This window comes from Pestalotiopsis fici (genome assembly GCF_000516985.1).
Source record: "Pestalotiopsis fici W106-1 unplaced genomic scaffold PFICI_Scf_6, whole genome shotgun sequence".
NCBI classification, from domain to species: Eukaryota; Fungi; Ascomycota; class Sordariomycetes; order Amphisphaeriales; family Sporocadaceae; genus Pestalotiopsis; species Pestalotiopsis fici.
In genome coordinates this window covers 659,961-679,718 of record NW_006917096.1, presented here as the reverse complement: position 1 = coordinate 679,718, position 19,758 = coordinate 659,961, and the positions used below count along the sequence as shown (strand labels likewise).

The window sequence follows — 19,758 nt, the reverse complement described above, 5'->3', positions numbered from 1 at the left end:
TGAAAAAAAAAAAAAAAAAACTATGTCTAGAGGAGTACCCCATGTGGGCAAGCTAAAATGTTGCCAAGCTGACATGTTGCCAGGAATGTGTTCAGGAATTGCCGCTTCACGTCATAGACGGAGGCGGTATCTATAATATTGAATCCTTGTGGCGCTTCACTTGAAAATGAGTATAAAGCTACGAGCGCCTGCACCTCTTTTTCCTTGAAAAATTACACCTAAATCAGCCAAGGTGACTGTACGAAGGGTGTGAGCTCACATCATGAACATTTCGTTACAAACTCCCACCCCTGCGGTCTCAATGACTGACAGATATGTGTCAACAAGCGAAACGACATTCACGGTTCATTGCCATGACAGTACCTTCAGGAAGGTCACTGTATTCGATAGCAGTGAGCAGGTGTTATTTCGTGTCGAGGGATCCGCTATTGGCACGTCTTGGAGTTGGCGCCGGAAAGTGTTGGATTCGTCGGGCAGAGCTCTGTTCGACTTTCGCCATCACAAATTTGACAACAAGAATGGCTGGGTTGTTGAGAGTCCAGACGGACAAAAGCTATGTTCCCTTGAGCACGCGGCATTTCTCAAAAAGGGACATGCGGCAATCACGGCTATTGTTCGCACCACGGCAGGAGAAGACGTGCGAGTCGAAATGATGCCAATGGATCATTCTGCGCTCACAACGACTGTGGGTGTTGATGGCTGCCCTTTTGCTGCCATCACAAAGATCGAGGATAACGATGTCACGCTTAGAGGTGGCAAAGACAGGAGCGTCTGGAGTGTTCAAGCAGCCTCTGGGGTGGATCTCAGCTTGGTAAGATCTTCCTGCAGTTCAAAAATAAAACGTTATGCTGACGTAGGTGAAGCTTTTGGCCATGGTACTGTGTCGAGCGGAAATGGGACATGTTTGGAAGAACTGATCAACGAAACCGTGGTCATGCAAACAAACTACTGGCGCAGCCAAGCGACTGCTCGGATTGAGCGCCTATGATTTTATCGATTGAATTGTAGTATGTGGGGTCCATTGTTCATCAGATCATCATGTACTATCAGCACTTGGCTGCAGATATTGAAGTTTGTGTCCAGAATTTCATCTTGGCTTACATCTTGGCATGCTCCTGCTTCTCAACGGACTAGCTGACATAAGCTAATTAGAATTATACCTTGGGCAATGCAAAGAGCCTATCGTCACTAATTGCGCTCTCGGCGTCTCATGCTGAGCCAGGCTACCATTGATGTGGCGCAGGAGTATCTGTTCAGAGACTGCTCAATGGTATCTCATTCTTTGTCTAGTCTAATCTCAAGCCCAGTGCCAATTGAGACCAATTAGGTGCATGGCCACGTCATCTGGGATATAAGGCTTGCTATTTATGTAATGACCGATCGTCTTCCGTATCGGGGCATCCAGAAAACAGCGTTAGTGCGTGATATGTTGACCGGGATAACATTTACAATGGGTGCCCGAGCCCGGACAGAACTCCGATGCGCAGATCCGCGGCCCGCTTTTCATATTTTTCGGGATGCAACATCGAGGGTGCAACTTACCACGAGCGCGTGAGGCAAAATAATTCTAATGCATAAGCACTCCCAAGATGTGCGTTTAGAAGTGTTTGTTTCAGCCGTTACGTTGTACTATACCATGATGGGTATATGACAAGATACCTCGCGTCTCCCCCTACAATGAGTACAGGACAGGTATTACATCACTCCCCTGGAGAGCTATAATCTCGCAAACACTATATTTACCCAACAGTTTCCCCCCTCCCATTTTCAAAAAAACCGGGCCAAGGAAAAGAATTCCACCCAATCTATCGATATTTTATTGCGTCGACTGAATCAGGCTTCAGTGGTTCAAATACCAATCCCAGAAATTATCGTACGAGGCACTAAGCTGATGCGAGCGGCGCGAAAGTAATTGAATATAACAAGCCATGCAAACGAGGCCCGCCGCGCGATGTTAGAATTAAGAGTCCCTGTGCAGGAGGGTACTGGCGGGGAATCGAGGCACGGGATGGGCGTTATATACCTAATAGGTATGTAGTTTAGTCGGTATCGGGCCTCGGGCCTTTCGACTTATTAGTGAGGTGCAATCTCCAGGTGTTCCTTATTTCTCTTCGCGATAAGGTAGCCACAATCACAGCGCCACACTTACATTGGCCAATTATGTTCTGCGCTCCGAATCAGGTCCTCAAACAGAATGAAAGCTGGATCAAATTTGGCATAACAGTGTGTATGTCTTTGCGAACACTTGTGATTTGATCAACGCATTAATATTACTATCTATCCAGGTTTGTGGACAGTACCACCCCAATCAAAGTAGCAGGGTGATGCGCAGTGGCATTTAGAGCTACACCGCCCGCCATCAAACACTGGCTTAGGGATTCCTGGTCTTTCCCGGCCAATAAAACGTCAAAATGTGCCATTTACATAGCAATCGTTACATAATGCATACATGCTAGGCAGAAATTTCTGGGTAGACGGCAAATCAAATGTTGATGAAAACCTGGTTGCGAACATAAGATACATGCGTGATTGACTGGCCCAAACATTTATATATAATGATCTTGACGGAAAGACGTGTCCACTCTGAAAACTGTGAAAAGGTATGGTAGGTGGTACAATAGTTGTTGTATGAGTTTAATTGTTCACATCCAACAAAGGTTGGATGGTCAAAGAGATATACATAAGTGGAGAAGCGCTCCACTTGGTTCCTACACTTTGACACACCCAAGTTCATAGTATGCAGGTATATTAGTATAGTCTATCTGTTGAACTGGAGTTTTGATCCCCGTAATCGGTGGAAATGATTGTAAATAAAGTTCATCCATGGAGAGTACAGGGAGGAATGATACTATAATTCAGCGCTGTGAGCCCCCGCCAGTGGGGCTAGCGCCAACAGACTAGCGCAGGGCCCACTAGTATACACAATTATAGAGAATACCTCCTATATATTATACGGTGGTAGACGTCTCTGGTTCATCAAAATTTCAGCTCGGCGCACTTGTTCTCCCGCGTCGTAGGCTGGCAGGCTCTTCCATTTTTCGCAATCCACGTAGATCTTTGCATGCAGCTATAAGCCGAGCGACAGCAGCAGGTGACGCTCTTTTGACGTCCTTTATGGTGCGTAGCGTCCGGAATAGATCCAGCATCTTACACATCGTCAAAGCTTACCGTATCAAGGAACAAATGCGTTGAATCCTGCCCGGGCTGTTGTGGCGAGACGGCAAGGAATATGCAATTTGGTGATGCAGACGATGGTGACGAAGAAGTAAGGGTCAGTCTCAACCTGTTCCAAGAGGTAAACATCATTGTAAGGATTGTCAACTTCGTCCAAGAAACGCAACTCGAGCTCTGCAGGGAACGAGGGCCTGGAGAGCCTCATGAGCACCAGCACTGGGACACTTAGATCTTCAAGGTGCTGCCAGGATTCCCTACGACATTCATGAAAACTGCACAGAAGAGTCCTAACTCCGATACGGCTATCCCGACGTCATGAGGGTAATCCCCCGTGTTACTAGACGTGGCCACGGGAACGTGATACTGCACCACTCTGTACCACGCGCGGAAGACATTTTCATATCGGACAAAGTGACTGATGTAGCTCAGGAGTTATCAATAAGCTACTGCATTCATCGGATCTTGGTTGTGTAATGGGCGCGTGTAATCTTCCGAAACCCCCTGTCTTCCCCTATCATAGAGCGTGGTAAGACACAGATCGTTTGTGTTTATCACCACGCAATGTGTTGAAGCCGTATGATACTTATATTCATCGATCGATCAACGATAGAGATATTGATGAGGAGGAAAAGAAATGTCTCTGGAGCACGGTCCACGCAGAGAAGGCTTCCTATGGTATGTATCGAATGCCTAGAGGCTAAGGCCAGTTTTCGCCTAGCGCGCTCCTTTAGATTCGCCCAGTTATCGCGATTCGCTTACGTGTTGGGTAACACTGACCTGCGCATGCCCGATGGAGGTCGCGATCATAGGAGGTGGTCCTGCAGGACTAAGCGCAGCCTTGGAGATGGCGCAGCTGCCTCATATCAATTGGAATCTGTACGAGAAGAAGAGCCGAATCAGCGAGACAGGCGGAGGAATGTCATTGCAGACGCACATATGGAAGTTGCTCGAGCTCAATGGCACCGCCAAGCATATCCGCCCAACAGATTACTTTCGGTCTCCCAATGGCCTGGTCGAGCAAAGGCGGTAAGTTGTTCGTACATCTCGAGATACAGATTGATGCTTACTATGCTGGCCCGCTTAGCAATGGGCGCAGCGGCGAAGTTTTGGTCACGAAGTACGAACCAGACAGTGTCCCCCGACATCAACGAAGCTGCCGATTAGCTCGCGCTAAGCTCCAAGGTGCCCTTCTAAAGGAGGTTGACCGCAAGCGTGTGCATGTCGAAAAGCGTCTCATCGCAATCGACCACCTCCCGAATGACCGCAATCGCATTCGTCTGACTTTCCAGTGTGGATATATCGCCGACGTCGATTTACTGGTGGCGGCGGATGGCTCAAGATCGGTGAGGACGGGCCCAATGTGGTACAAAATCCTAGTCCAGTCACTGATCCTCATTTATAGCTTGTCCGCACACTGGCCTTCCCGGGCGTCGTGCCCCGCTATAACGGACAATGCGTATACCGCACCATTGTAAGCAAGGCTGATGCGGAGAAGATTGAAGGGATCCCATGGGGTCCAGTCTTCTGGAAGAATGTCAGCGGACTTTATGTCTTCACTTGCCCTCTTGGGGATGATGATTTTGAGGTGACAGCACGTATACGCCGCTCTCGAAGCGACAAAGATACGGTCAGCTGGGGGCAGCCGTTCGACTTGCATACACTACTACACGAGTTTGACGACTTTTGTCAGCCAGTACGGGACATTCTGCGTCTTGCTGCCCGAGGCAAAACTCAGGAGTTCGCGCTCTGCCCTCTGCCTCCCCTAGAGCGTCCCATCTCCCACAATATTGCTTTCGTCGGTGACGCATGCCACGCTCTGCTTGGGAACTTTGGATGTGGTGTCGGGTTGGCTCTGGAGGATGTTTACACTTTGGCCAGAACTCTTAATTGGGCGTGGAAGCGGGATAGATCTTTAAGCGATGCGTTGGGAGCATTTCACGCTATCAGGTCTCCACACTTTAAACGCCTCTACAACCTCATGTCAAATTTCGCCGACATCAAAGCTACAATTCGAGCAGAGTCTTTACCGACGGACCAGGAGATTTCTGTGCGGGTCCAAAGAATATCGGAAGCATCACAGTCATGGATGTGGTATTATGAGATCGATAAGGCCGTCGATGAGTTTCTTGAGGCATACTAGTATGAAATTCCGCATCATGGAATTGGCAGGGGACAGAAAGGACAGCCATTTATATTACTTTGAGCTGCTCGAAGTATCTACAAAAAGTGAACACCTCAGTATGATATGTAATGAAATAGAAAATCAAAGTAGGAATCGAAATAGAATGACCTTCAGTTAATAGGAAAACGCTACGCTCGCTCGAATGGTCCCTATCATATCAGTAGAAACTTTACCGGGTGCGTGACACGAACAATTGGGCTAGTCATCATACAGGCATCATACATGAATACGACTTGTCCGCGGAACCGTAAATCAAAATCATCAAAAGGAAAATGGGGCATAAATGAGAAAAGCAGAGATCGCGACCGAGACCGAGACCGAGACCGAGACAGGAAAAGGATTGGTACTGATGCACCATAACAGTAAGAAATGGGTGTCTAGGTGCCATCAATCATCTCTCCCAAAGTAGATTGAAGGGCCTTTGGATATATCCTGGAATTGATGTCTTCATCAAAGTCTTCCAGTTTCCCGAGTAATTTCCAAGTGCAGGTGTCCCATAGTCTGACTTCGTCATTGTAGGAGCTGGAAGCCAGCATCCTGCCGTCTGGAGAGAACTCGACGGAGTTGATGCTGCTGGATTGATTTCTGAACGTCTGCAGCAAAGCACCGTTCTCAATATTCCAGAGCCTAATGGTCTTGTCTTCGGAGCCGGATACAATTATTTCAGCGTCCAGTGAGAAGATGGCAGTCATGACTCTTTTCGTGTGCCCCCGGAAGGTCATGCGCTCTTTTCCCGTTTCCGTCTCCCATAGCTTGATAGTCATGTCGTCAGACCCGGAAAGAATCAAGTGTCCACTGGCGGAGAATCGGATCGAGTTGACGGCTCCGGAGTGGCCTTGAAATGTCCTGTGAGCCTCCTCCGACTCAGTTGAGAAATCCCATAGCCTGACAATCCCGTCAACAGAACCCGTGATGATGAAGTGGCCGTCAGGAGAAAAGACAGCTGCATTCACAGGACTTGACTGGATGTCAATCCTCTTGACTTCTCGAAGCGTTTCAGTGTCCCAGATTGCTACGGTTTGATCCATAGACCCTGACGCAAACAGCTTGCCGTTGGGGGAGAACGCTACAGCGTTCACCCAACGACTGTGTGCTTGTAAGGTGTGCCGTAGTTTCCTTCTTTTCAAGTCGAAGATCATAATCGTGAAATCGTCTGAGCCTGCAATGAGGGTCGACCCATCCGGAGAGATGGCGACGGAGCTGATCTTGTCCTTTGCGTCCCCCAGTGTGTAGCAGGCGACTCTATCGTCAGTGCTCCAGACGCGAACTGCTCCAAAACTTGACCCCGAGGCAATCTGCTTGCCATCAGGTGTGAAAGCCAAGTCACTGACATAGTTAAACTCATCCTTGTCGTAGGGGGGCATCGCCGAGCTCAGTCGAATGTCTCTCATGATGGGATGTAACTGGCTCCAGAACCGGAGCCTTTCCTCATCGGTGGGTGAATGCAATGCTTGTGCGGCGACATAAACCTTCAGTGGTTCCTGGTTAAAGGCATTCTGGAACGCGTGCATGAAACGCCTTGCATCTTTTACCAATGGAAGTTGCTGCTCATTTTCAGAGGGCTAGGATGTCGTCCATCAGCAGTAGCACATTAGCAGATTGACATCATCATGAAGGATACATACAATCAGGAGTGCTTGATATAATCGTATGATGGCACCCATATCATTACTCTTCCCTAGTAGGGTCATTGCTTCCAACCAATGAAGAAAGTGTCGCTTGAAGAAAATGTGAACCTGGTCTCCATCATGAAGACGTGCGGCACTCTGTCGTTGATGGTCGATCCAGTAGACACAAGCATACTGTAGCTCCAGCGGAATGCAACGGTTGACCCGACCAGGGTCTACGTTGTTGACGATGGTATCCGCTGATCCAAGACCACAGATATCCCTCTTGAGCATTCTCGACATGATCGTCAGGCACTTCTGCGCCAGGAACTCGTGCGCCTCTTGTGAGTTCACATGGAAGTCGCCAAGACATCGTTCCTTGTCAAGAAGATATTCCCTGAAGGTGCGATGATTGATGCGGATAGGACGATTGTCCTGAGAGGCGTCGAAAATGGGACTCAACCCCACAAGCGTCTTTCTGATTTCGGAAGGGGATACGACGAGCAGTTTGGCAAGTGACCTGACTGGTAACGGCGAGTCGAGCACAGCGATGCTACCGAGGATCGCTCTTCTCATCTTCTGCATTTCCTTCATCTCAAGATCATTCATGCTTGGCTGAACCGAGTTCTGTAGGATCGTCATGTAAATCCAATCCAATGGACTCATGGGCTGGGAACGTGAAGAGAGCTCATCAACCAGCGAGTCCATGCGCCTCTTTGCGAGTTGTTGGCCATCACGGATGAACCTGCAAGCAAGAGAAGCCCATATGAAGAGACCGCAGGATTTCTCAACAAGACGTTCGATGACTCCAATGGCGGGCCAATTATGGTCAAAGCCACAATCTGTACGGATCGACGATAGACTGTTTTGAAAGTATACGCCAAGGTCGTTATCAAATATGGTGGGTATAATCTGACGAACGCAGACTTGACACTCATTCTCTGGCGCCTTCTGGATACTGTTGTGGACCTGCTCTCGACCTGTGCTGGTGATAAAGACTCGTAGTTGGATATTGTCAAACTGTCTGACAGCAGTGAAAAGTCTCAAGATGCGCTGCGTATCACTACCATCGTTGCATTCGTCCAGAGCGTCAATCACAAAAAGAATCGGGGAGGGAGCTTGACTGTCATGAAGCTTTGACAAAGGAATCAATATAAGTTGGGTCCATTGTTCCTCGAGGGGCCGACGCATGACTTCCGGTTTCTCAGCAATAGCATCACATATGAAGCGCCGTGTTTGTGGTATGGATTCCGCAAGCTGCCGGGCCAGACTCGATACCAATTTGGTGGAGCCACTGAGATCACCTTCACCCTTCGAGAAGAAGAAGCTTGCCCCTAGGTTGCCTCGCTCGTGATATCTTCTAGCAACAGTACGCGCTACTGTCGACTTGCCTATGCCTTCTGCCCCTTTCAGCCAGAATACATTCTTCTCGTCAGCACCCTCGGCCCAAGTTTGTATTTGCTGAAGCAGTTCGGCTCTGGTGTCTTGAAGGCAGGTGCGGCCTCGCCCATTGTAGCTGGAATCGAAAGTTGCGTCAGACGCTGTAGGCAGGTTTGATAACAAGAGTTCTTGTCTTTCGTCTACTGCGTTCTTCTTCTTGATTTCGTCAAGTAAAAGGTCGTAGGCCGAATCACCCATGCCGTACATGCGCGGTATGTAGATTTCGAGGATACCCAGCAAGCAATACGCCCTGTCTTCCTTGCGCCTTGTTTGTCGTCTGGAAGCCCACGAAAGGCGGTCGTCCAAACTGAACTTGGCCAGGCGTTTTCCTCTGAGAGCGTCAAGTGGTATTCCAGTTATCTCATGTATCATTGACTCAAGCGAGCTTTTGTCACCCAACAACACCTGGTCTACAGAGAAGAATACTACATCTACTGGGGCAAGAAGCTCCTGGAGCGTCCATCCTCGACTGAACCATCTGGCGCGGCGAAATTCCGATTCCAATTTGTCCTGCCTCTGTGTCTGGCTGAGAGAAGATCCAGGTTCTGGGTTCGCAGAAACATCCTCCAAGTACACGTAACACCGTGCGGCATCTCGATACCAAGAAAACATGCATGTGATAGCCTCTTCGAGCTCAGAGCTGCTAGTCCTGTCTATGCAGCATGTATCCACCCAGAAGAATTCTAACCCATCTCTCGAGGCCTGTGATGCACAGAAATGGATCTTAGCGTAGCCGGCAGGCTTCTTTGTGGGTTCTCCGGTAGTCAAATCCTGGAAAGTGACTTCTCGGTCATTGTCAGATAGCCATGTATGTGACAACACTGCATACGCGGGGATACTGTCTTTGACGAGATACGGCCCGGTAATCTCATACGACCCATTCGTGGTTCTTCTGAGGAGGCGCATCTCAGGCACGTTCGCTGCGGGCATACGAAACCATGGGTCAAGTCAGCCATGCAACAGTTTATGGAGGGTCTTCGGAATTTGACATGTCATGGCTGGGCGGGGGGGTCACCCATAATATCAGGCATCAGACCTCGGAACTGACGTCAAGTTGGCGGCTGATCATACCCCGCAAGAAGCCATACGCCCCAAATCTGGTAGGAACGCATCAGGGTCCTATTCGTCCCTCGTTCTAGAAGAAATGTCAAGATGTCTTTTGGTTCGCTACACGTGGCGAACTCCGCCCCACGTCTTCTTGGCCAATCAGTATCTCCATGATGAATACCTCCAGAACGCTGCCAGCCTGGTCTGCAAAGCCTGCACAGCCAACCTCTATTCATACAGTATTGTGAGAGTGCAAATAAGGGCAACAATGAATACGGTGGATTACGGGGCTATGCGGAACTTGCTAGCTGTAAATATGCGGATATCCTCCATGCCAAGTGCTGACATCCGAGGCTGGGCGAGGGTTTTTGAACTATACCATCGGCAGATTTCGCATGCTACGTCTGATTTGTAACAATGAACTCTTCACTCGATGATCAAAAAGCTCAACGAATAGCACTTCTGCCGATTTATGCGCTGAGGCTGCGGCATATAAAAGGCAGCAAGATGCCTTTTATCTCGTCAGCAGCAGGGCCACGACCCGAACGACGATCCGCCCGGCCTTGGGCTACCATGTCGATCACAGGGCACTATATCCCTGCGTGTATTGTGACTCGATGTGTCGCGTGTCGTGGATGCTGTCATCGGGACGAGAGCCTGATACGTGGTCAAAGGCTCGGGCGTTGAATCACGTCGAAGCCTGAAGCTCACCACGCCCCCTCCCTTCAACATCCCGGGGAATTTCGCACGCAAAAATGTCCGTGCACTAATTCAAGCCGGAGCAGATGGACGAAATAACGCCAATGCGTTCTTTCAGCTAGGTGTACGAGGCTTGCGATTGCTTTGAATAAGACAAATCGATCACGATAAACAAGGTTTGGAAGTAAGGGGAAAATTCCCAGAATTGCAGTAAATCCGAAGATGGGTTATGAGTTGAAGAGGGACACCTAATGGAATAACTGATCTCCCTTCTATCTGTGCCGTCAACCCCAATTCGTTCCTTCTCTACCACACCCAACTGACCTCAGCTTCTGGGCGTATTTTAGCCGGGCCATTCACATAATAAGCCTGCATAAAATAAAGAGTAAAATTAAAGATGGTCTACATCTACGAAAATGATGTGTGCAAACAGACTTAAATACCCTCCCCGTTGTGTCACCCGAAGGGTGCCACACAACCCAGCCACACTGTGGCGCATCACTGCACTTTTGAATCAAGAGACGGGCAATATAGGTAACTTCTTAATTGCAATACCTGCGGTCATAAGCAGCCAAAAGCGTTTCACTAACATTGGGTCGCACTGCATACAAAATTCGTTGTAAGCCACATTAATCAGCGGGGACAATTGCCCACACCAATAAAGTTGCCCGGGGCACACACAGCCTTCCAATAATTTGCCGAGATAGCAGCCTGATTCTTCAAATACAACAGCATGTAAGCTCTACCCCGCAGATATTGCGACGGCTTGTCTCGACTCTCAAGCCTGTTCTCCCAGAGCCTCGCCATCCCGTCATTATTGAACTGCAAAAAAAAGAAGAAAAATAGTATCTTTTTTTCTTCCTTTTTCCGTTTTCCCTTTCGTTTTTCAGGCAGCGACACTTCACTGGTCCTTCGGTGGGCTGTCGTGCTCTTTTGATCAGTCCATCGCTCCGGCTGATTTACGAATGTCCGACTGAACAACTGGCACAATCGGAGGAACCATCTCATGGCGATGCTGAATCGACATTCCAAGCGGACCCGTCCCTTTCTAGGACCCCTATCTTCGTAAACGAAGACGGAACCATTACTGGCAATCTGTCGTCATCTGGCAAGATTCAAGAAACGAAAATGGAGATTGCAGGCTTAGGCATCGGTATCGCAGGGCTGGCGGGAATGTTCTCCACGTGCCTTGATGTAGTGGAGCGAATCGACTCGTACAAGGATTTTGGCATAGATTCTCGCGCTATCATGTCTCAATTCGATGCTCAAAAACTATTATTCAAAAGATGGGGCAAAGCCGTTGGCTTTGAAGGCAGCCGACTGAGAGATGATCACCATGAGTATCTCGATGATGCGACAACCCTTTCGGTCGTTCAGAGCATTCTTGACAGCATTTGCGAAATCGCGGGCGATCCTGATAGGCTGTCACTAGGCAAGCAGGATAGGCCAGAGTTCGCGGGTCCTAAACGCCAGCCTTATGGCGCCCAAGAATCATGGCATGGCAGATTCCGTGGTGACGCATCACACAAGGCCAAGATAGGGTGGACTTTGCGGCATAAAGCGAGATTTCTTGCTCTCATTCAGCATTTTGGAAATCTGGTGGAGAAGTTGCATCAGTTGGTGCCTCCCAATGCACCAATGTCAATGGATCTGATGGCCAAACAGGCACTTCGTGGAAATATCGCGTCTCCGAATGGTGTACCTTCCGATCTACCCGTAGAAGATGGAAGAAGCTCATGGTATAATGATACTGAACGGATTTTGAAGGATATTGAAAAGCAAATCCAACGTAAGTAGCCTCTCCATGCCCACTGGCTCAATCTCAAATCTGTAGGTACTCTGAGAAAGGACCTTGATACCTGGCTGCGCGCTTCCTTCAAGGACAACACTTACAGCGCATCCATCGAGAAACGACTTCCTGACACTTGTGATTGGATCATGGATCGTCAGGCATTCTGTGATTGGGAGTCTTCCGAATTTGCACCGGGCTGTGCCAAAGTTTTATGGATCAATGGACCTGCAGGTTACGGCAAAACTATCCTAAGTGCTAGAATTGTGCAGCACCTTGAAGCCCATAGACAGTCGCCGATGGCTGTTGTGTTTTTCCCCGATCTGGAAGATATGGCGGACCCATTCATCGTCGCTCGACATTGGGTATCGCAATTGATATCCCAAAGTCCTGAAGCCTTAGACTTGGCCTATGAGAGGTTCCATATCGCAAGGACCTCAATTGCGTCGTCTGGTGAAACCATGGATTTGTTGAAAGAAATAGTACACACTATTCCAGATTGCACATTCGTTGTGGATGGACTGGATGAATGTTCGTCGAAAGGACCTTGGAGCCCCACGCAGAACGATGGACTTCAGAAGTTCATACACAAGAGCATAGAAGCAATACGTGGCACTACCTCACGGATCCTTTTGACTAGCCGTGTGGAACAGGACATACGCAACGGCCTTTCAGAGATTGATGGCAGTGGCATTGGGATCAAAATGATCGAGTACAGCATTACACCCAGTGATGTGCGACCAGATGCAACGAAGCTTTCAGAAAGTATCGTGAGCCGAAATTTGCAGAATAAAAGCCAGAAATTTCGGGATGAGATTGCACGCCGAATGGTCGACCGGTGCGACTCAATGCTTTTACAGATCAAACTGTTAGAGAACGACATACGAGGAACAAGGAATCAAAAGCAGACGGAACGCATCATAGATCAGACGCCTTCAGGGCTCAGCGACCTCTACGATCGGAATTGGCAGAGAATACTCGAGCGACGAAACGAGCGCCCCCGAGCATTGGCGATCCTGCGATGGGTCGCATTTGGTTTACGCCCGCTTACTGTCCTTGAAATGACAGAAGCCCTGCCCTTTGCTGAGCTTGAGGTTGTTGACGATCTCGAGGATGAAATGCCAAATGATCTTGACGATGAATATGTCAGAAGCGAAATCCTGGATTTGTGCTCCTTTTTGGTTGAAACACGAGTATCGACTTCATCCAACGACATCACCTCACGGACACTGCATTTTACGCATTTTACCGTGAAAGAATATGTACTCCAACACTTACAAAGGGTTCCAACCAATCCCCTAAGTGAAAATCATGATTTGGAGCTGAATTATCAGGCAGCCCAAAATAACAAACTGGCCGAGATATGCTTGCGTTATTTGAACATGCCAGAGTCGGAGACAACACAACACGAAGGCCCGACCAATTCACGGCGCGGTTTCGGAGGCTATGCTTTCGATTTTTGGTATGAGCACACGAGGCGCGATGCACAGAATTACGCCAGGGTCAGCAGACTCCTCGTCAAGTTCTTCTGCAATAAGGATGGTCAATGGGAGAGCTGGAGGAAACATTATGACTCCAAGTTGGCCAACTCCCTGATGCTTTCATACAAAGGGGAGACATCGTCCGGTTCTCCTTTATTCTACGCATCGCTTTTAGGTTACCAAGAGGTTGTGGAGGAGCTGGTCCACCGCCACGGCGTGAATGTAGACCATGTTGATGAGTCCTGCCGTACGGGATTCTTCGCGGCTGTACACGAAAGCAATCATAATCTCGTCGAATTTTTCCTGCAACACAATGTAGATATCGACAAGGCAAGTAACATGGGCCGTAGTCCACTCTACGTGGCCTCATATCGCGGAAGCTATGAGATAGCCAAGCTACTACTTGAGAAGGGCGCCGACGGGGCGCTCTCGAATTGCGCCGGACGGACCCCACTCAATATGGCGGCACAGTGTGGATACGTGAATATAGTCGAACTACTGATCGAGAAGGGAGTTGACTGGGCGGTTTCGGATGGAAACACGTGGACACCACTTTACGCTGCCTCGAGCAATGGACACATCGATGTGGTCAAGCTGCTGCTCGACAAGGGTGCCGACCTGGAAATCACCAACAAGGACGGGTTTACACCATTAGCAACAGCATGTGCTTACGGACACCTCGAAATTGCTAAACTGCTTCTCGATGAAGGCGCTGACGTAGCTACTAATAATAGCTATGGATATACTCCACTGAGTTTGGCTTCTTGCCACGGACACCTCAGCGTGGTCAAGCTACTTCTAGAAAACGGCGCCAATCTCACTACCGCGAGTAATCAGGGGGCAACGCCGTTATATTCTGTTTCAGAAAACGGCCACATTGATGTGGTCAAGCTACTTCTAGAAAAGGACGCCGATCCTAACATGACGAATAACGGGTGGACACCGTTGATGGTTGCTTCACATAAAGGCCATTTTGAAGTAGTTAAGCTACTCCTTGAAAGGGGGGCTAATCTGGATATCGCGAGTAACACCGGGTTGACATCGCTGAATATTGCTTCGCATAAAGGCCATTTTGAAGTAGTTAAGCTACTCCTTGAAAGGGGGGCTAATCTGGATATCGCGGATAACGACGGGTCGACACCGCTGAATACTGCTTCATATGAAGGCCATTTTGAAGTAGTTAAGCTACTCCTTGAAAGGGGGGCTAATCTGGATGTCGCGGATAACGACGGGTCGACACCGCTGCATTATGCTTTATCACGGAACCACCTGAAAGCAGTACAGCTGCTCCTGGAAAAAGGCGCCGACATCAATAAAGCGCATGTCACTGGGTGGACGCCACTACATTCTGCTTCAATCAACGGACACGTCGAAGTGATCAGACAACTCTTGAGGGGAGGTGCTGATTTATCCATTGCAACGAAATTGGGCCACACTCCAATTCATGCTGCAGCGCGTGGTGGGTGTTTTGACGCTGTTGAACTCTTACTTCATGAGGGTGCAGCTGTAACAGCCGTATCTTCCAATGGAGGCACGCCACTTCATCAAGCTGCAGTTGGAGGACATCTTGATGTTGTTCAATTACTTCTCCGCAATGGTGCAAACATGTGTGCTTTGGATGTTTTTGGAAGGCCACCTTTGCTCTACGCAATCAGAGGAGGAGACTTTGCTACTTTCTCCGCCCTCCAATGTCAAAAACTTCTCGAGCCTGACTGTCAAGACGTCTTTGGCTCGAACGCCCTTTCTTTCGCTGTACGATATGGTCATGAAGAGATGATAAGAGCTTTTCCTGTTCTATCAAAACAATCCCTCATGGTGGAAGATCGCTTTGGTCGTACGCCCATCTGGTGGGCTCACAAGCAGGGTAACATGCGCATGGTCGAACAAGTTACCGCACCTCTAGGTCCTATTAGCCCCCCAGACTTTCCTACTGGACTACCCGCAAAATCCTCTGTCGAAGGCCCTTGCTGTGATGTATGCTTCGCAAGCTTGGATGAAGTATACTACGAATGCAAGGTTTGTTGTGCTGGGGACTTTGATGTCTGCGTTGACTGCTACAATGTCGGAGCTCGTTGCTTGGTAGACGCTCACACATTACTTCAGAAAAGGTAGTCATTTCGTTGGAGCTATTACTCAAATTGGAAACGCGGATTCATGAGGGAAATGTTTGGGAATCTCGGATTACAAAGGCATGAAGTGTCTCTGACGTCGACAGTACTTGCCGCAGGTTACCTGCCGGGGTAAATTAGCTCGCTCCTTAGCACCTCTTTTTTGTAGTTTGTTAGGATTAATTCAGACATCTGTTAGACGCTCTGCGATTCCTTTCTAACCATCACATTGGCTTAGGTGAGATATGACTGCGTAACTAGGAAGGCAAAAAGGGGTTCAATCTCGATATAGCATTTCCAGGATGAGTGTAGCACTGATTCCCGTCTCTTGCCTATATATTAACGGTCTGTCAGACACCTTAGAGTCGGTGGATGAAACGAGCCTCATTGCTCCATAGCTCAGTTCTGAGAGTGAAAGCAGGGTGTCCATCAAAGCCGTGCGGCACTCCAGGGAAGATTTTGAATTGCACTTTGACGGCATGTGTTGAGAGCTTCTCAGCAAAGCGTATGTTCGCGTCGCGGAACAGATCCAGACCACCGACACCCAGGTGCGTCGGTGGAAGGCCGTGCAAATCTTCGGCACGGCCTGGTGCGGCCGTGTATGGAGCTGCAGCTTTCCGGACCTTGTTGCTAGTGCCCTGGCCCTCCGTTCCGTTGGAATCGCCCAAATACGCTGCCCAAGCAATCGTGTTGTTGCTAGGACTTCATGTTAAATACGGAAAATGGGGGTCGGCAGGGTCCATCTGGGTTCGATCATCCAGCATTGGGTACCGAGCACTAGCGCTGTGAGAGGGGGAGTGAGTCCCTCGTCTCTGGCTTTAAGTGCTGCCGACGCCATGAGATTACCGCCAGCACTTTGGCCGAACGCGACGATACGAGCAGGGTCAACGTTGAAATCACCTGCGTGGGCCTGCAACCAAGTAATTGTTGAATAAATGTCTTGCAGAGGCGCAGGATAGGGGTGCTCGGGGGCTAGGCGATAGTCGGGAGCAAATACTTGAGTTGCCGTCCGTTCGGCGAAATTGGCAATCACGTTAAAACTAATATTGACGCTGCCTGCAATCAAGCCGCCCCCGAAACCGTAGATGACTGCCCTTTGCGCAGTTTCGCTGCTCTTCTGGACGCTGAGAGGTACGAACCTGGTTACATTGAACTCGGTTCCATCAGTAGAAGTGACAACACTGACACTGGTTGTCATTCCGGCGGGGGATGGGAGCGCATTGGAGGCTGCCTGAGTAGCTGCGTTGATTGAGGCTCTAATAGTGAAAAGGTCCGTTGCTGGTGGCGCCGGCGTCGGCGCTTTGCCGCCAAGCAGTGCCCAGTAGTCTGGATGAACGAAAGGCGGGCGGACCATGGTGAAAGAAGGTCACTGGATAGCAGACAATAAAAATGAGTGATATATCATATTATTTATGCTTAAAAAAGGGAAGGAAAGAAAGAGAAAAGAGAAAAGATTAAAAAAAAAAAAAAAAAAAAGGAAAAGAAGAAAAGAGATAAAGCAGAAGAGAGAAAATTTACAGACAAAAAGAAAAAGGGAGAAAAAAAACCATTTGGACTCGTCTGGACATTCAAGTTCGTCTGCGCCTTAGATTGACTGCCTAGATGCAGGGTTGGTGTTGGTTGTAAGCACGAGATGCTGCATCTGGTCGTTACAGCAGCTTGCCCGTCGGCAACTGAGTCGAGCCATAATTAGACTTATGATGAATTCAGATCCATGCAATTAACAGCATCCGTCCGTTTTGATGCCACACTCATTCGCTATTCCCCAGCAGCCATCTCCTGCTTGGATATAGTACAACGTATTACAGTGCTGAACATGCCCGTCGGCGTGGGCGTGGGCGTGGGCGTGGTTGTCACGATTGCGGTCGTGCTGCAAGTAGTGCCTTGTATGCCCTGGACAATGGCTACATAGGTACCTGCCCCGTACTAATTGATCCTCCCCCACCAACACCTATCTTCACAGCCTCTATAAACTATCGCACTCCAATCTGCCCATCTCAGGCATAAGCCGGCGTGGTGCAAATAGTCATGCTGTGCAAGAATCCACTGACGCATCTCCCTCCGGAAATATTCACCCAAATCTTTCAACTTGCTTGACTTGTACTGCCTTGCGGGACAAGACCCCATTGCGGCTTGAGAGGGTTTTCCTCTCTGCTAATGCGCGAAACGTCGAGGTTTTCCGCGCGATTGCAGACCACGACATATTCCGCCAAAGCATCACGGAGGTCATTTGAAATGATGCATGCCTGTCAGATGACGTCAAGCGGGCTGGCGACGATCAGATAGACCATGACCTTTACTATGATGTAGAAGGAGTAATTGAGGACGAGACATGCCCCACCTGGTTTATACGATCGTGCAAAGAGAACCTCGACGACATTTCAAACCGCAAGGGCGCGGATGGCGAATTACCACAGCATGTAGAAAAGGAAAAGCAGGTTACGGCGCAGCTTCCACTAAAGGTGTACTATGCACTACACTAAGGCCTTCTGATGCGGCAACAGAGTGTCTTCACCTCCCAGGCCAATGTGGGCGGGCTCCGCTATGGGATTGCTCGATCCCCGGCCCTCCGGTGCGTGACAATCATACCCACGGCCCACGGTGTGCTATGCTCTCCGCTATACGAGACTCCCATGATCCGTGCATTTTCCCTATGGCTTCAAGTATCCAATTCCTTGCGGATGACCGACTACGCGACTTGGATACTCACCACCATACGACACGCCGCCTTGGGATGATGAGGACCAGAAAAGCATGTGGCGCGGGGTTTCTATCATCTTGCGCACCTTGACGGAGCACAGCCGTCATGTTTCCGAGTTTGTTGTGGATGTCCATGGGCTCTGCACGGGGCTAAATCCTCACATGTTAGACGGTGAGACTCACGAGGAATACCAGAACCTCGTCGCTCTTTTCCAGCGGCCTAGCTTTACTCATATTATCTTGCCCTCTTGGAAACGAGCCAGCAAGATGATGGGTGGCCCACCTTTCGCAACGGGCATCTTCGGCGGGTGTTGGGCGAGACCAGGGGTCTGCAACATGTCAGCTTGTGTACGAACTTGGGACCTGGCCAAGACTTTGAGATGAACGAGGACAATGATCAGCAGATCCGACTACAGACTGTATTCTCTGTCGATGCTTGGCAAAATCTCATGTCTTCAATGACGGGATGTAGAATATGTTTCAAGTTTATACGGTCACGGTGCTTGCAATATGGTACACGGCCATCAAGACTTGAGAACAATGAGTATATTGAAATTCAACTGGGCCAGACTTGGGTCGCTATTTGCGCGCTGGGCCAGCGTGTAGTCCAGCTGAAGTTCTATCAGTAATCATAGCTTATTGAATTATAAACTAGAGTCACTTACCTGTGATGAGCATGTCCGCACCTGTCGTAGAAGCTGAAGCATCGCTCAGTAGATAACAAACCATAGGCGTTAGATCTTTGGGCAGCCCAAGTCGTTGAAAAGGTGCACCGTTCTGATGCCAGTCAGGAATGTCTCGCTTTTCCCCTTCTAGGCGTGCAAGAAGCGGCGTTCGAATAGCTCCTACACGAACATGGTTATTATAGTTCTTACTTCGACCGTTATGTAAGACATTTTACCTGGTGAAATAGGGTTGACTTTAATCCCATACTGGCTCAGTTCGCCCGCCAGTGGACCTACCAGGCCTTTGATCGCGGCTTTGCTGGCATTATACGAGGATTGCGGCTGGACAGGAACATACAGCCCGTGGCCATTGACGCTGGAAATGGCAACAATGCTTCCAGGTATCTTTTCATCAGTAAAATGGCGTGCCAGTAACTTGATAACCCAAAATGTGCCCATGACATTCACATTCAATGTCCGCTGCGTGCTTTCCCAGTCAGGCTCAAGCAATGGTTTATCCACACAAATACCGGCTGCTGTCAGCGCGCCATGCAGTTGTCCGAGAGAACGAACACACTGCGCAAACGCCTTCTCTATCGATTCCTGGTCCGTGATGTCGCCTTGTACGTGGATGCCATAGCGCTCGCTTAGTGTATGAAATTCGGGGACAGGCTCCGGAGCCGAGTCGATGATTGCGATGCCACCACCAAGCTGAGCAATTGCCTTTACACAAACAAAGCCAATGCCTCTGCCTCCTCCCGTGATCAAAAAGTTCTTGTTCTAGAGGTCGAAAAGATCAGTCACCTTGGTCTCGCCAAAGTCTTTCGTGTTTGTAAAATCCATTATCTGTGCCGCGGTGAATATGA

The 19,758-nt window shown here is 49.2% G+C and overlaps 6 protein-coding genes across 6 annotated transcripts; 3 read left to right on the top strand and 3 right to left on the bottom strand.

Moving 5' to 3' along the window:
* Window positions 1-262: 262 nt before the first annotated feature.
* PFICI_08685 (uncharacterized protein) lies at window positions 263-917 on the top strand (the record flags this gene model as incomplete). Its single annotated transcript, XM_007837266.1, has 2 exons — window positions 263-811; window positions 864-917. 2 exons carry the CDS (start codon window positions 263-265, stop codon window positions 915-917), a joined length of 603 nt encoding a protein of 200 aa, XP_007835457.1.
* A 3,047-nt stretch (window positions 918-3,964) lies between these two features.
* On the top strand, window positions 3,965-5,314 carry PFICI_08684 (uncharacterized protein; the record flags this gene model as incomplete). The annotated part of the gene is made up of 3 exons (XM_007837265.1): window positions 3,965-4,200; window positions 4,259-4,517; window positions 4,577-5,314. 3 exons carry the CDS (start codon window positions 3,965-3,967, stop codon window positions 5,312-5,314), a joined length of 1,233 nt encoding a protein of 410 aa, XP_007835456.1.
* Window positions 5,315-5,733: 419 nt separating this feature from the next.
* Window positions 5,734-9,309, bottom strand: PFICI_08683 (uncharacterized protein; the record flags this gene model as incomplete). The annotated part of the gene is made up of 2 exons (XM_007837264.1): window positions 5,734-6,918; window positions 6,982-9,309. 2 exons carry the CDS (start codon window positions 9,307-9,309, stop codon window positions 5,734-5,736), a joined length of 3,513 nt encoding a protein of 1,170 aa, XP_007835455.1.
* A 1,968-nt stretch (window positions 9,310-11,277) lies between these two features.
* On the top strand, window positions 11,278-15,531 carry PFICI_08682 (uncharacterized protein; the record flags this gene model as incomplete). The annotated part of the gene is made up of 2 exons (XM_007837263.1): window positions 11,278-11,938; window positions 11,984-15,531. The coding sequence occupies 2 exons, from the start codon at window positions 11,278-11,280 to the stop codon at window positions 15,529-15,531; spliced, it is 4,209 nt and encodes a 1,402-aa protein (XP_007835454.1).
* A 355-nt stretch (window positions 15,532-15,886) lies between these two features.
* On the bottom strand, window positions 15,887-16,881 carry PFICI_08681 (uncharacterized protein; the record flags this gene model as incomplete). The annotated part of the gene is made up of 2 exons (XM_007837262.1): window positions 15,887-16,200; window positions 16,299-16,881. 2 exons carry the CDS (start codon window positions 16,879-16,881, stop codon window positions 15,887-15,889), a joined length of 897 nt encoding a protein of 298 aa, XP_007835453.1.
* Window positions 16,882-18,751: 1,870 nt separating this feature from the next.
* PFICI_08680 (uncharacterized protein) lies at window positions 18,752-19,735 on the bottom strand (the record flags this gene model as incomplete). The annotated part of the gene is made up of 4 exons (XM_007837261.1): window positions 18,752-18,846; window positions 18,893-19,072; window positions 19,129-19,615; window positions 19,697-19,735. 4 exons carry the CDS (start codon window positions 19,733-19,735, stop codon window positions 18,752-18,754), a joined length of 801 nt encoding a protein of 266 aa, XP_007835452.1.
* Window positions 19,736-19,758: the final 23 nt, after the last annotated feature.